Here is a 17,462-nt window from a genome sequence, read left to right on the forward strand (position 1 = left end):
AGGGAGCACTGTTTGACTTTTTGAATGCAAAATTGGCTGGAATAAATGGTGGCGCCATGTCACGTTTGGAGACCCTGTGATGTGCCTAAACAGTGGAAACCCCTCAATTCTAACTCCAAACCTAACCCCAACACACCCCTAACCCTAATCATAACCCTAACCACAACCCTAATCCCAACACACCCCTAACCCTAATCCCAACACTAACTCAAGCCACAAGCCTAACTGTAATCCCAACCCCAACCCACCCCTAACCCTAATTCCAACCCTAACCCTAATTCCAACCCTAACCCTAATTCCAACCCTAACCCTAGTTACAACCCTAACCCTAATTCCAACCCTAACTCTATTTCCAACCCTAACCCTAATGGAAAAATAAAAATAATTTCTTTATTTTGTTATATGTGCCTGCATATGGAGGTGATAAAGGGGGGGTTTATTTACTATTTTTTTTTCATTTTGATCACTGTGAAAGAATATCATAGTGATCAAAATGAATGAATGAGAATCTGCAGCGTTTGCAGATTCAGGCGGGCGCACTGCGCATGCGCCTGCCATTTTCCAAGATGGCGGCACCCATGAAGCAGGATGGCGGGACACTGGGAGCAAGAGCGGGACATCGGAGGTACCGATGGGGTGAGGGGGGGTCGGAAGGTGGGGGGAGCGGAGAGAAGGGGGAGGGGAGCTGATGATGATGGCGGCACATTGCCGCCGTTAGTTGGTATCGGGGGCCGATCGGCCCCGTGAGTCGGTGTGGGGGGTTGGATCTGGTTCTCCAGCCACGTCCGATGCTATTGCAGCATCGGCCATGGCTGGATTGTAATATTTCATCAATTTTCATTGATGAAATATTACTATCGCTCTGATTGGCTGTTAAAAGTGAAACAGCCAATCAGAGCAATCGTAGTCACGGGGGGGGGGGCAAAGCCACCCCCCTGGGGTGAAGTACAAAGCCCCCTGTATCTGCGGGTCGGGTGACCTTTCATTGACCCCGGTCACCCGACCCACAGGGGGGCTTTGAAGTCATGACACAGGGTATGTGTCATTGGTTGGAATGGCACCGACTTTCATGACGCATACGCTGTGTCACTGGTCATGAAGGGGTTAAAAAGCTGAAGTTGAAAAGAGGATGGCTTAATCCAAAATTCACAATAGATCACCTCAAAAGGCGCAAGGTGAAGATTTTACAATGGACCTCAGTCTCCTGATCTGAACATCATTGAAAATCTATGGCTACACCTCAAAATGTCAGATAAAAATATATATTTTTTTCCCAAAATAAAAGGAAATATGTCATCTTTAACTTTAGGCCTTTTAGAGATCATTTCAACTGCAACTTGCATAACTGTTCACAATAATAGTAATTCTGACCAGGGGTGCCCAAACGTTTACATGCCACTGTATACATCAAATAACACAGTACAGTATCCAACATTCACAATAGGTGATTGAACACATGATCCTGCTCCCTCTCTCTTCACAATGACCTTTTCACACACTTATTAAAGTGAACCTGTCAGCTGGGTATTGCTAAGTAACCTACATACACTGTCAGGCACTGTTACACTCATTAAAATGATACCCGGAGGTGAAGAAATTCATCTTGTATTTCTTGTGTAATCAGTGTTAGAAGTTTGCGGCTAATGAGATGTCCGTGCTCTGGGGCCGGACTGTAGGCAGAGTCTTATCTTCCTGCTCTAAGCCAGAGAAACCAACAAGAGACCTGCCCACAGGCCGCCCTGAAGCACAGACAGGGTCCTCATCATATAGACAGACAGACTGTTTGTGCTACGTAAGACTCTGCCTACAGTCCCGCCCCGAAGTACGAGCATATTCCCGTCACCGCTCCAGTTCTGTGCTGCCATCTTTTTACTGCAACATCTGACTGACTGGAAGTCATAGGTAACAGTCATACGCTCTCAGTGTAAGTCCATGAGAGTGGCGCTGTGGCCTCGTTCTTGCTCTCATAGACTTACATTGAGATATCACTTCTGTCTCACCCAGCAAACATTGTAGCATCCAGCAGACCACAACCTCTAGAAGACGACCAGAGGGGTGTTGAGAACAGCAGAAGATGGAGGCTGGTAAGTATATTGAGGGAACTTACATTAGTGACACCAGGACGGTTGTGAAGTAAAAAAAAAACTCACTGGAGTGGTGTTTTAAACATCTGCTAAGAAACACTGCAGGGAGCTGCTTCACAACTGCAATAGGATTGTTTTCAGTACAAAGGATCTAATAACACAATCAATCATTCAGATGAATGCACCGTGTCCAGATATGAAATCTTATAACAAGGAACAAATGTTACTGTTGAAATTCCCTATAGTAATACAGATATGGTAGATGGAGTAAGTGAGAGTCAACATTTATATGAAGCTCTTCCAAGTGACAAGAATATAAAGATGTTGTTTCCTACTTTTCATTAAAACCATTATATATGTATACTGCTCAAAAAAATAAAGGTAACACTTAAACAACACAATGTACTATATATATATTTTAGCTGAAGAGCCCGGCGCTGCCCGGGCATAGTACTGACTACGGTTAGTTCTAACAAATTATAATTATTTTATCTATATATATAAAGCTGAGTGTAGAGCCCCGCCCACTCCACATAGCCACATTCACTATAATATCCCACATCATCCCGTCAGCCAGAGCCACCGGACTACTAATAACCCACATCATCCCGTCAGCCAGAGCCACCGCACTACTAATAACCCACATCATCCCATCAGCCAGAGCCACCGGACTACTACCACTAATATCCCACATCATCCCGTCAGCCAGAGCTACCAGACTACTACTCCTAATATCCCACATCATCCCATCAGCCAGAGACACCGGACAACTACCACTAATATCCCACATCATCTCGTCAGCCAGAGCTACCGGACTACTACTCATAATATCCCACATCGTCCCGTCAGCAAGAGCCACCGAACTACTACCCCTAATATCCCACATCATCCCCTCAGCCTGAAGTCAGAACCAGAGCACTGAGTGGATTTGCCCTGACTTCCATACCAATGATCCCTTTAATAGAAACCTAGGGTGAGAATCAGAGCGCTGAGGGATTTACCCTAACTTCCATACCGGAGATCCCTTTAAGAGAGGCCTGGGGTCAGTACCAAAGCACAGAATGGATTTTCCCTCACTTCCGTACCGAGGATCCCTTTAAGAGGGGACTTGGGTCAGAACCAGAGCGCTGAGTGGATTTGCCCTAACTTCCATACCGGGGATCCCTTTAAGAGAGCCTGGGATCAGAACCAGAGCGCTGAGTGGATTTGCCCTGACTTGCCTACCAATGATCCCTTTAATAGAACCCTGGGGTCAGAATCAGAGCGCCGAGGGATTTGCCCTAACTTCCATACAGGAGATCCCTTTAAGAGAGCCTGGGGTCAGTACCAGAGCATTTGAAGGCAATTGCCCTGATTTCCATACTGGGGATCCCTTTAAGAGAGGCCTGGGGTCAGAATTAAAGCGCTGGATGGATTTGCCCTGACATCCATACTGGAGATCCCTTTCAGAAGGGTCTGGGGTCAGTACCAAAGTGGAGTGGATTTGCCCTAAATTCCATACCAATGATCCCTTTAAGAGACCCTGGGGTCAGAACCACAGAGCTGAGTGGAACGGTCCTAACTTCCATAGCGGGGATCCCTTTAAGAGAGGCTTGGGGTCAAAACCAATGCGCTGGATGGATTTGCTCTGACTTCCATGCCTATGATCCATTTAAGATCGAAGATGTGCCTTTAAGATGGAGGATGTGTGATGGTATATGGGCACAGGAGGGGGGGATTCATTTCTGTCATGTGCTATCTGCTCCTTTCAGGGGGGCAGACAATGGCTGGGAGCTTGTGTTCCCAGGGATGCTAGATTTCTCCTACCATGTCAGTGTCTGTTGAGGTGTTGTCAAGTGGGAAAACTGTTGGTCATAGCAACCAATCACAGCTCACCTACTTTTAACCTGCTCTGGTGAAATGAGAGATGCTTAGTGATTGTTTGCAAGGAAAACTGTTGCTCATAGCAACCAATCACAGCTCAGCTTCTTTTGAACAGCTCTGGTGAAATGAAAGATTCTTCGTGATTGGTTGGTGATACACACACACATTCATTTTTATATAGAGAGATATAAGATATATATATGGTATATACTGCATATCTGTTGTTTAGGAGCAGAACTTTAGAAAAATCATTGCAGTACTGTTTCTGAACGATACTGTAAAATCTCTGGAATCAGAGTCTGAGCCTCTACATCATACTGCTCTCAGATTAAATAGCAAAAAACTAATGACAGATTAATTTTAAATGATTAAATATTAGCAACATAATTACACAGGTTAGCTTTATTGTGTACAGTACCAGAGCCTTTAATCTGTGTGATCTCCTGATTACTGTACATCATCTCAACTGTGACATAATAATAATAATAATAATAATTTTATTTCTATAGCGCCAACATATTCTGCAGCACTTTACATTATAGATGGGACTTGTACAGACAATAGACATTACAGCATAACAATAAACACATAGATCAAAACAGATACCAAGTGGAGTGAGGACCCTGCTCACAAGCTTAGAATCTATGAGGTGACATTAGGGTAGACGACACTGCAGGAGCAGCGGAAGGCAGACACTTTCCATACATGATATATATTGACTAGATTCCTCTAATGGTAATCTGTCACCACATTTTCTACCTCATCTGAGAGTAAAATTATTTAGTGGCAAACACCCTGATTACAGCGATGTGTCACTTACTGAGCTGCTTGTTGCAATTTTGATCTGCTGCAGATGTAGCAGTTCTCTAAATGTTGACTTCTGTATAACCCTGCCCACATCACTGATTGCCTGCTTGCTGTGTACACTGTGAATAGGCAGAAAACCACCAATCTGGGCTGGGGGCGGTGTTATACACAGCTCATCAATGTGGAGGACTACATGGCTGCAGGTTTACTAGTCCTCTAGTAATCTCCTGCTGATAAAACTACAATTTTATAAGATCTACGTCAAGCAGCCCAGTAAGTGACACATTGCTGGAATCAGGAGCTCTGTTTCTAGATTATGCTGCGCTCAGATTAAGTAGCAAAAACCTGGTGAAGGATTCCATTTAAGTTCCTTTAAACAAAACAATCCATTTAAAATATTGCATACTTTGTATAAATCTTATCAATTACTATATATGGATGGTGTGCTGCTTACGATAAAAATGAAGACAGTTCTATTCAGAGTCATTTTCAATCAACGAAAGGTTACTGTAGGTCACCATTTTTTGTTTTGCATCTTTGCATTATTACCGCACATGATTTACATGTATGTTATACATATATACACACACACACACATAAATATGTATATGATATCTCCACAATAAAACAACAGTGAAGCGCAGTTTTGGGGTGAGCAGTTACTGCTCCTGCTTCAGCCATGGCTTCCTGCACCTTCCACTTTGTGGAGATGTCCAGCTCCTACTCTGGAGCATTATTCTGTTCTGCACTCAGTTGTGATATTACTTTACCTAAAACCTTTTTGTGGATCCTATATATGTTATACATTGCAACAATGGGGATTTAGCTGACACTTTGTTACATTTTTTGTATCCGTTGTGTCTTTATGGACTTCTTGCTTTTAAGCCAATAGTGGAGTCAGACTGGATGTTATCAGATTGGGGGACGCGCATCCTGCACATGTACGTGTTAGATATTTGTCTGGTATCACTGCATAGTGAAGCCGGACGTAACCGTTTCACAATTATAATATGTTTTCAAATATTGAACGTTCTGTAAAAAGCATCTGATTTATCCTGCACACTCTATGGCTTTGCTTATGACATCAATGGAAAGGTCAGTACATGTCACCAGTATCTATCATGCTAATATTGGACTAAGTCCGTATTTACTTTGACACATTTTGTACATTAGTTAGGATAATTACATATTTCAAAAGTTAGTTGTCAGAATGAAGCATGTTCCATAGGATGGGTTATGTGGCAGCACAGAGGTGCCTTCATATCTGCTGGGCCATGAGGGTCCCTTACCTTTGGTTGAGAAAGTCGCACTTAAGGTCTGTAAAGCATCCTCCTTGCGGCTGCATATTGTGCTCATTTTCACTGAGGTAGAGTGGTGCGTCCGGCAGCCGGATCAGACTGATCTGAGCCTCTCCTAAATAGGTTGCAGAATTCTGCACCCCCTGATCATTGTCCAGGTTTACAAAGGATGGCCGGGCTGGGGCTCTGATCTCATCTCATTCCTTATTCCACATTGTAACATTATTTACTCCCATCTGTCTGGCCAAGAATTTCATTCATACAAAGGTTTGTTGCCAATGTGAATAGTAAACACCCCGGGGCAGTTTCCGGCATTGTCTCTGGAAGGCTTTGTACATCACCCAGGCACACTTCTGTGACACCATGGTTTGTGGGAGCAGACAGTAGCACACCAATGCTGACGAATTGTAGACTTATGTCATATCATGTCCATAGAGGTTTATCTATGACTAACGCAGCGCAAAAACCTCAAGGGTTCCCGTAAAACGTACTTTATATGACGAATATGTGCATAGATTCTCACTACCCAGAAAAGCAAGATTAGTAAATATTTATCACCTGGTCTATATAAAGCGACATAAAATCTTGATTGGAGAAAAATGGAGTTCAGCAATAGAATTCTTTGCGTTTTTCAATATTACTTTGCAAAATGTTCTTGAAATGTATCATCAGTCTATCAACATTAATAAAATGGAATAAGGATTTTTCCTTTCTCTATATAATTACAAAGCATTTCTCTTTTTCATATCTGAAATAAAATATGGGTTACTTGATGTTATACATATAGCAAAAAATTAATTTGATCTTTAATGTATAGATATTTTGATTCCTGAATTTTTTTTTACCAAATATATAAATTGCTTGACAGATTCTTAATATATTACTGATAGGCCGTATACACTGTAATTATATATATTTTAATAATTTCGTAATGCAGCAAGATGGTTGGACCCTGGCCTGCCATGTTTTCTGCAATCAACTAGAATATATATTTAACATAGTAAATAGTAATAATAATAACAACAACAATAACAAAGAAAATATAAATAATAATAATAACAACAATAATAAAGAAAATATTATTATTAATAATAATAATAATGAAAATAATAACGATAATAGTAATAATGAAAATAATAATAATGAAATAATAAAGTAAATATTATGATTAATAATCATAATATTGAAAATAATAATGAAAATAATAATAATGATAATAATAATGGAAATAATAATAAAATATTAATAATAATAACAATAATAATAATAATAATAAAAATAATGATAACAATATAATGATAATAATAAAGGAAATAATAATAATAGTAATAATAATAATAATACCTGCACCCTGCAGGCACAAGATTTACCTATAGGGCAAGTGAAGGGATTAGCTGGAAGATCGCGTCTCTCATATCTTAGTATTGAGTCCATTAAATTTAGTGGAATTTGAAAGATGTGCAAAGAAAAAGTCAAACTTATAAATGGAATCGTGAGCTTCCAAACAACGGTCAGCTTTGATACAAACCCTAAACTTCATATACATAGAAACGAGCTGGGGCTGCCATTATATAAGTATTATGTGAGGTTTCCGTCTTGTGCCGCAGATTATTGTAACAAATTCAATAAACGCATCAAAATCATTATTAAAAAATATGTAGAGCAGAATTCTATATGAGCTGAGAAATGAATTATTTATGAGATACACAGCTCCGAAATCCATCGCTTTTGTTACATATGAAATCACACAACTGACGGGGGGCAGCGAAACGTGACCCAAAGACTCAATTACGGTGTGATTTATTGAGCCACGTGCCCCGCTCTTTGCGTGGCATGTCATTAGCATGAGATTGGCCGGCGTGCTCATCTGCTTCAGGCTTGACTCTGCCCGACACTAAACACTCTCAGCAGATGGGGAATTGCATGTTCCAGAAAGGAATTGTTTATCCTCCCATTGATGCTCACTCAAGTGATCACAACAAATCCATTACCCACGCATAGAAGGATCAGTAGTCTGTCCATGCGGGAGTGAATGGGACTTGTGTAGTACAGCAGGGATTTAATGCTTTAATAGTCATAAACATAATGCGCGCCGTCACCGAAATCCACTCTAAATAAAGGTATTTATGTCAGCCCAACACAAAACGCATCAGCACCTTGTTAAAATACATTAGGGTATGTTCAAACATAGCCTATATTTTTTTCTCCAGTTTGTCTGAGCGGGAAATTAGCAGTCTGTAGCAGATTTGTGGCTAAGGTTTTATCAAATGCCACAGATAGAAGCTGCACACGTAAAAAAAAACGGCGGGAGAAAATGGCGCTCGCTCGGCTGTGTGAATGCTAACCAAAAGAATTATGGCGAGCGCCATTTTCTACCGCTGCCACCAATGCAGACAGGGCTATAAATAGACCTTTAGGATACTATGCCAGCAACATTTACCCCCTTAAGGAAGAAGCTATACGCGAAACGCGCGTCGGGGCATCAGGGCTGCTCACAGGTCAGGTATAGTTCTCTTGGTGCCATTTTCCACCTTATGACTCCTTGTTCGGTATGATATCTTCATTATGTTTTAAGCTGCTGGGCACTATTTACACTCCTGTAGACATAGCGGTTAAGTTTACATATTGATAAGTTGCCTATCACATCTGTCTCTCTACATTTTGTACTACACTATTGCACTTTATGAAGAGGCTTTGTATAAGACTAATTCAAAACAAAAAATTGTTTTTTGCTGCTATGCACTTTTTGCACTTTGCAAATTATACACTAATTATCTTTTTGTTAGTGTGCTGCTTTTTTGGAAAAATCTTTGCTTCATTGTTCATGGAGTTCATTATATGGACACCTGTGTGTTGATAATTTGCAGGGCTTAGTTCACATTTGTTGTAGGAAAAAAATATTTTTCCACAAAAATGTAACATTTTTTCCCCAAAAAAATGGTTTGTGAACACCAGAAATAGAGATGGACTGTATTTTTTGACCTGTGTTGCTAGTCTTTTTTTGTACGATATATACTCGAGTATAAGTCGACCCGAGTATAAGCCGACCCCCTAATTTTGCCACAAAAAACTGGGAAAACTTATTGACTCGAGTATAAGCCTAGGGTGGGAAATGCTCCATAGATTATTCCCCCATATGGTGTCCCCAGAAGAAGCTCCATAGATTATTCCCCCATATGCTGCCCCCATAAGAAGCTCCATAGATTGTTCCCCCATATGCTGACCCCATAAGAAGCTCCTTAGATTATTCCCCCATATGCTGACCCCATAAGAAGCTCCTTAGATTATTCCCCCATATGCTGAACCCATAAGAAGCTCCTTAGATTATTCCCCCATATGCTCACCCCATAAGAAGCTCCTTAGATTGTTCCCCCATGTGCTGCCGCTGCTGCTGCATGTAAAAATAAAAAAAATGACATACTCACCTCTCCGTCACTGGGTGTCAGATACTCATCTGTCCTGCGTCCATGGCTGCTCACCGCTATGTGCCACGTCATCGGTCAGTGACGTTCAGACTGCAGGGGGCGCGGCACGCACTAATCACGTCACCACCCCCTCTGCTGTCTGAAGTCACTGACCAATGACAGACAGCAGCAGGCAGCCATGGACGCAGGACAGGTGAGTATCACTATACTTACCCGTCCTGACGCTGTCTCTTGAGCCCCCAGCTTCTCCGCACTCTCTCTTCCTGCGTTCAGCGGTCATGTGATACCGCTCATTAAAACTCATGAATATGCGCATATTCATGAGTTTTAATGAGCGGTACCACGTGACCGCTGAAGGCAGGAAGAGAGAGCGCGGAGAAGCTGGGGGCTCAAGCGACAGCGTCAGGACGGGTAAGTATGACCTGACGCCCCCCACTCCCCCTCCGACCCCCCGGTGTATATGACTCGAATATAAGCTGAGAGGGGGACATTGAGCCCCAAAAAATTGGCTGAAAATCTCGGCTTATATTCGAGTATGTACGGTACTTGTATCTCCATTGTCTATTTTTAAAAGAATATGTTTGCTTAAATAAAGATGGATTACTATTTATTATGATAAGGCGTTGACTTCCTTTTTTTGTAGGATATATATTTGATGGGAAGTGACATTTTTTAGGCCAATCATTTTTCTTTGATAAAATATCTGATTTTTTCTGTATTTATTACAGTGAGTATTTGCTCTTTTGGCCATATGGATATCAAAGCCAGAGATACGGTCTGGCTCTCTTGTATAGATTCAGTCTTCAATGGAGATACTGTGCAATTTGTTACCAATGAAAGTGGGCAGAAAGTGGAAACCAAAAACACTATTAAATATCTTTTAAAGAAACGTACCCGTACCTGGTGGACCAAGGTATCATTAGAAAAATATTTGTTAAAGGGGTTAATTCCTAGAGGACTTTGTGTGAGAATTATGCCCTCCTTTCCCGTAGAGGACAGCTCATTTAGAGCGAAATGGGAGGAGGTGTGCAATTTATGCTCCAAATCTCATGGAACTATTAATAGGCCACAACAAAAAGAGTCTAGACAAATTTGATATGGATATTGAGAGTACATGGAAAAAATTGACAGAAATACTGACGGTATCAGATTTGGAGGAGCTGAGTAAAAATATTGACACCCAGTTTCAATCATGGGAAAAGGAGGTGAAAAGTATTAAGACAAAAAAATTCCAGAGGGACTTAAATGATTTTAAAAATGGAACTGTATATAGGTGGCAAAGTGTTGCAGTAAAAGCACATGAACGTAGAAGATCTTCTTCAATTTCATCTCTGTCTCCACGTGATGAAGATGGGGAACAAAATGCTACTAATCGATTCTATAATTTGAGAGGAAATAATTATAGAAGAGGAACTAATTATAAAAAAGATAGAAGTGCAAATAATTCCTCTTCAAAATTACAGGTGATTAATCTGTCTGACTTTGAATTAACTAAGCGACAACTGGATGTCTTGGGATTGGGTCTATCATTTTCACCTGTTTCCCCTTTAACTTCTTCGCAGCTGTAAAAGACCTTCACCTCTTTGCGAGGAAACTTGTCTAAATAAGCTTCATGAGAAATCTAATGTTGGTGAGGAGTGGAATACCAAAGAATTGGAAGCAATAGCTACCTTGGAAGAACTGGATAATGAACATCAGGTAACCACAACTAGTGTGAGTAAATTTGTACCCCCTATGCCAAAAAAATTCCCACCACTCAATTTGTTTCCAAATATAGAGCAGTTTGTCAAGTTAGTCACCAAGGAGTTTGAGAAAATATCCAAAGGGATATTTAGAGACAATTTGACTATTGATCAAAGAAAAGCCCTAAGAGAACTTCAAAGTCTCAAGGGGATAGTGATAAAACCGGCAGACAAAGGGGGAAACATTGTGGTCTGGCCACAGGTGCAATATGAAAAGGAGGCAATGAGACAACTTAGAGATATTAATTGGTATAAGAAACTGACCTTCAATCCCACTTTGACATTCCAGAATGAACTACAGAGTATCTTGGATAAAGCCTTTCCAAGAGGGAATAATCACAAAGGATTTGAAAGATAATTTAATACCAACCTACCTGAAGATAATGTGTATATATTTCATTCCTAAGATTCACAAGAGCGTGTCGAATCCGCCGGGACGACCAATAGTATCCGGAAACGGTAGCCTGTGTGAGGTGATAAGTAAGTATCTCGAATTTTATTTAAAACCTCTGGCACAATCATTACCATCATATATTAGAGATACTGGTGATGTTTTGAGTAAGGTGGAAGGAATACCCATGGAAGAAGACATGTGGCTGGTCACACTGGATATTGAGTCCTTGTATACTTCCATTCAGCACAAGGATGGTATCAAAGCAGCTCAAACTTTTTTTATCGATGACTGATCATGGGTCTGATTTGATTGAATATTTGATTTCTCTCCTACAATTTACCCTTGAACACAATTACTTTATTTTTAAGAACAATATATATTTGCAGCAACGAGGTACCGCGATGGGGGCGGTTTTTGCCCCCTCGTATGCAAATTTTTGGGGGGGATTGTGGGAGAGGATGATTTTTTTCATCAATCCAGTCGCCTATATTGAGAAGGTCCTGTTCTGGGCCCGTTATATTGATGACATTCTTATGATTTGGCAGGGCACAGAGCAGGACCTTCTAGCCTTTTTGGAAATCCTAAATGACAACAGGATAAATATCAAATTAACCTCAAAATATAATCAAGAAAAATTTGAATTTTTGGACATCCTGATATCTAGAGGAACTAACAGTCTACTGGAGACAGATGTTTACTGTAAAGACACTGCTGTGAATTCATTATTACACGCATCCTCGTCACATCCCCGACCATTACTGAGTGGAATTCTGACTAGTCAATTCCTACGCATTAAGAGAATATGTTCTAATGACCAACTTTTCAATGGACAGGCTGATGAACTTGTGAAGAGGTTCAAAAGTAAAGGTTATTCTAACATAAGTATAAGAAAAGGCCTCCATAGGGCTACGGTCGAAAGGAGGACTGATCTGTTACAGCCAAAAACCAGAAAGCAAAGTGAACAAAAGGTGTGGTTTATTTCGACATACAATGAAAAGTGGTCAGAAATGAGAGGAGCCTTGGATAAGTATTGGCCGATATTAAAAACTGATCAGATCATTACCAAACATGTGAATGAGGTACCATCGATAATGTATAGAAGAGCAAGAAATCTTAAGGACATGTTGGTCCATAGTTATCATATGGGTGATGAAGTTGCCAATACCTTTGGTTCAAAAGGCCCAAAATGGGGATTTTATCCCTGTAACGATTGTATTTCTTGTCCTAACATGCAGAGAGCTCTGACATTCCAATCAAGTGATGGGAATAGGACATTCACCATTACTCAACACATAACATGCAACACTTTTGGCGTTGTGTATTATGCATTTTGCCCGTGTGGCAAAATTTATATAGGCCTTACACCTAGGCCATTAAAAGTCTGAGTGAGAGAACATTTTAGGGATATAAAAAAGCCAAAGATGTGGATGAAATGTCAGAGTTAAAACCCATACCAAGACATTTTAGAAGGGTCCATGATTGTAATGCCAAGCTTCTCAAAGTAATGGGGATTGACAGAGTATATATAGATGAACGGGGAGGAAATTGGAGGAAAGACTTAGCGCATTTGGAAGCTATGTGGATATTTCGGGTTGGTTCAGTTCAGCAAAATGGATTAAATGAAGTTTTAAGTTTCACCCCTTTCTTGTAGTCTAAGTTTCTGTCTTGTCTTTTTTAAAATATAGTTTTAATCTTTATTTTAATTTTTTAGTCTTTTTTAGGTTTTCATATTTATTCAACAATAACGTTTATATTTGAACATGTGTACGGTGATGTGACTATAGATCTGCTTCAGGACTAAGGATGGACTTTGATGCGGTCTTCAAGTGGAGAATATACATTCTGTGGGAAAGAAAATTTTTTTTTCACTTTTTTTCACATTTTTTATCTCTATTTTTTGGACACTTGTATTTTAATACATTATTGACATAACATTATGCTCTCTATATTATTTGTAAAAACATGCTTAATTACAATAATGTGGATTATTTAAATATATTTCTCTAGATTGTTGTATTTTATAATTTTAATCTAAGTAATATTCTGTACACTTGTGCACTTTTTTCACATACTTGAATCATCTTGTGCTTTGTGATTACTCTTTATGGCTTGGAGTGATGGAGATTGGCAATCTATAAAGAGTTTCCACTCCATCAAATACATTCATTAAATATACTTATTAACACTACTTTTCCCCCTTAAGTATACAAATTATTCTTTTGGTTAGCATTCAGATTGACATATATGTCCTCCTTTAGTCAGGCTTCCATCACGGTGTGCGCTCTATCTGGCTGCTGGTTAGTGAGTCTTTGCTGTGATGTGCCCGAAGCATGGCTCGCTCCACCCCCTGTCTTGACGCGTTGGGCGGGGGGAGGATCGGTCACGTGGGACACTGACCAGCTTGATGTCACTCTCCCTCACAGCAGAGCGAGCGCCATTTTCTACTGCTGCCACCAATGCAGACAGGGCTATAAATAGACCTTTAGGATACTATGCCAGCAAAATTTACCTCCTTAAGGAAGAAGCTATACATGAAACGTGCGTCGGGGCGTCAGGGCTGCTCACAGGTCAGGTATAGTTCTCTTGGTGCCATTTTCCACCTTATGACTCCTTGTTCGGTAAGATATCTTCATTATGTTTTCTGCTGGGCACTATTTACACTCCTGTAGACATAGTGGTTAAGTTTACATATTGATAAGTTGCCTATCACATCTGTCTCTCTACATTTTGTACTACACTTTTGCACTTTATGAAGAGGCTTTGTATAAGACTAATTCAAAACAAAAAATTGTTTTTTGCTGCTATGCACTTTTTGCACTTTGCAAATTATACACTAATTATCTTTTTGTTAGTGTGCTGCTTTTTTGGAAAAATCTTTGCTTTATTGTTCATGGAGTTCATTATGTGGACACCTGTGTGTTGATAATTTGCAGGGATTAGTTCACATTTGTTGTAGGAAAAAAATATTTTTCCACAAAAATTTAACATTTTTTCCCCAAAAAATGGTTTGTGAACACCAGAAATAGAGATGGACTGTATTTTTTGACCTGTGTTGCTAGTCTTTTTTTGTACTTGTATCTCCATTGTCTATTTTTAAAAGAATATGTTTGCTTAAATAAAGATGGATTACTATTTATTATGATAAGGCGTTGACTTCCATTTTTTGTAGGATATACAGTATATTTGATGGGAAGTGCCATTTTTTAGGCCAATCTTTTTTCTTTGTTTGATAAAATATCTATGTAGAAACAGGAGTCTCTTGTCCCTGCATTTATCATTCCCCTCTTCAACGCCTGACCCAGCTGCTGCCTCCTCCTGCCAAGGACTTTTGCAGTGACTCATGACTCATACAGGGAAAATTGGTCTCCTGGTTCTACATAAAGCTTAGAAGGATTCAGTTAGTCAGTTTTTAATTAGGTGATGTCATAGATCTAATGGAAAAGAAAAGAATTATCTGAGTAGAAGGGAAAAATGAGCAATTGTAGGTTCATAGTGTTGTATAATATGATGACTGCTATATATTAAGAGGATACAAATTTTGATTGGAGTGCTTCTTTAATTACTGCCTGACATCAATACAAGGGGAACTATTGCCCACTTACAGTATATAGGTGGCTGTACACATGCAGCAACCTACCATTGTAAAGCATAGGAGTTATTGCACTATGGATTTAGCTAGATAGTTTATACAATTTTCCATGGCAATAATAATAATGCTGATTAACGGGTTTAAGATACCGCCGAGAACAAACAATATAAAGTCAAAATGAGTCAAAAATTTAAAATTAGGGTAAAGGTGAACATGAAACAACAAAAGGGCGCACATAGTAGTAAATATAAGTGAAAAAATGTGGGCACATCTTGACGCTTGGAGCCACTGCTGCTACTACTATTAGGCTAAGTTCACACTAGGTGTTTTTGCAGCGTTTTTATGCTAATTTTCAGTTGCGTTTTACAGTACCAGCAAAGACTATGAGATTTCAGAATTCTCATGCACACACCTTGTTTTTTTTTAGTCATCAGGATTTTGCTCTTTGCATGTTTTTTTGCACAATGGAGCATGTCACTTCTTTCAGTGTTTTTCACCCATTGGAATGAATGGGTGGTAAAAACAACACTGAAAAAAATGCTCCAAAAACTCAGGTATCAGGTTTTGCTGCATTTTTTGTTCGAAAACCGGATTCTACAGAAAAGGACTTTTTTTCAACACTAAACTTTATTAAGATGCACAAGAGACAAATCTACAATGCCAAAACAGCAGCAAAAAATGCACAAGAACACAGCAAAAAGTGCAAGAAAAAACAAGTAAAACATTATTTTTTCTGCAGCTTCTTTCCTGCCGAGAGACCAGCTTTTGCTACAGGAAGAAAAAAAAAACTGCTGAAAAAATGCCTAGTGTGAACATACCTTTAAAAGGGCACAACCATATAGGGTTGAAATCTAATCCATCTGACTGTTGAGTGGTATACAGAGAGCCAATAAAATATATACCACAGTATTATGAGTACATGTTGAAAATAAGGGTAGATACTAAGCAATCTGAAATCTAGATCTAACACAACCTACACAAATTTGAGAGGGGTCAATTAGAAATAAGTCAAAAGTTGCTTTAGTATACAGCTCTGGCAAAAAATTAAGAGACCACTGCAAAATTTTCAGTTTGTCTGATTTTTCTCTTTATAGGTATATTTTTGAGTAAAATGTAAATTGTTCTTTTCTTCTATAAACTACTGACAACATGTCTTAGAATTTCCAAGCACAAAATTTTGTATTTATTTTCAGGAAATGAGAAATGGTCAAAATAATAAAAAAATGCAGTGCTTGCAGACCTCAAATAATGCTAATGAAACAAGTACATAATCATTTAGAAACAACAATACTAAGGTTTTAACTCAGGAAGAGTTCAGAAATCAATATTTTGTGGAATAACCATGATTTTTAATCACAGCTTTCATGTGTCTTGGCATGCTTTCCACCAGTCTTTCACACTGCTTTTGGATAACCTTATGCCACTCCTGGTACAAAAATGTAAGCCGTTCTTCTTTGTTTGTTGGCTTGTGACTATCCATCTTCCTCTTGATTATATTCCAGAGGTTTTCAATAGGGTTCAGGTCTGGAGATTGGGCTGGCCATGACTGGGATTTGATGTGGTGGTCCTTCATCCACACATTGATCTAGCTGTGTTGCACGGCGCATTGTCCTGCTGGAAAAAAACAGTCCTCAGAGTTGGGGAACATTGCCTGAGCAAAAGGAATCAACTGTTTTTCCAGGATAACCTTGTATGCGGCTTGATTCATACGTCCTTCGCAAAGATTAACCTGCCTAATTCCAGACTTGCTGAAGCATCCCCAGACTATTACCAATGATCCACCAAATTTTGCAGTGGGTGCAAGACACTGTGCCTTGTACGCCTCTCCAGGTCTCCGTTTAACCATTAAATGACTCGGTGTTGGGCAAAGCTGAAAATTAGACTCATCGGAGAAGATTACCTTACTCCAGTCCTCTATGGTCCAATCGTTATGGTCTTTGGCAAACTTCAGCCTGGCTCTCCTTTAATACTCATTGATGAAAGGCTTTTTTCTAGCTTTACATGACTTGAGTCCTGCCTATAGGAGCCAGTTACGAACTGTTTTTGATTTGCACTTTACCCCAGCTGCCATTTACCATTCCTTTTGTAGGTCACTTGATGACATCCTGTGGTTGCTGAGTGACATTCAAATAAGATGACAGTCATCCCAGTCAGTGGAGAGTCATTTTCGCCCTCTGCCGGTCTGAAGCTTTGTTGTCTCCAATGTCTGCTGCCTGACCTTGTTGTAATAGACTGCAGTTGTAGAGTCGTGGGCCGGGCT

The 17,462-nt window shown here is 39.8% G+C and overlaps 1 protein-coding gene across 1 annotated transcript in view; it reads right to left on the minus strand.

Moving 5' to 3' along the window:
- The window catches only part of VXN (vexin), a 35,611-nt gene extending 29,501 nt beyond the window's left edge, over positions 1-6,110 (minus strand). Inside the window, exon 1 of the mRNA XM_073583991.1 lies at positions 6,044-6,110. Coding sequence (XP_073440092.1) covers positions 6,044-6,110 — 67 coding nt within the window. The remainder of the gene's footprint in view (positions 1-6,043) is intronic.
- Between the last annotated feature and the right edge of the window lie 11,352 nt (positions 6,111-17,462).

The sequence above is a fragment of the Dendrobates tinctorius genome, unplaced genomic scaffold (genome assembly GCF_039654945.1).
Source record: "Dendrobates tinctorius isolate UK_male_01 unplaced genomic scaffold, ASM3965494v1 ptg000082l, whole genome shotgun sequence".
NCBI classification, from domain to species: domain Eukaryota; kingdom Metazoa; phylum Chordata; class Amphibia; order Anura; family Dendrobatidae; genus Dendrobates; species Dendrobates tinctorius.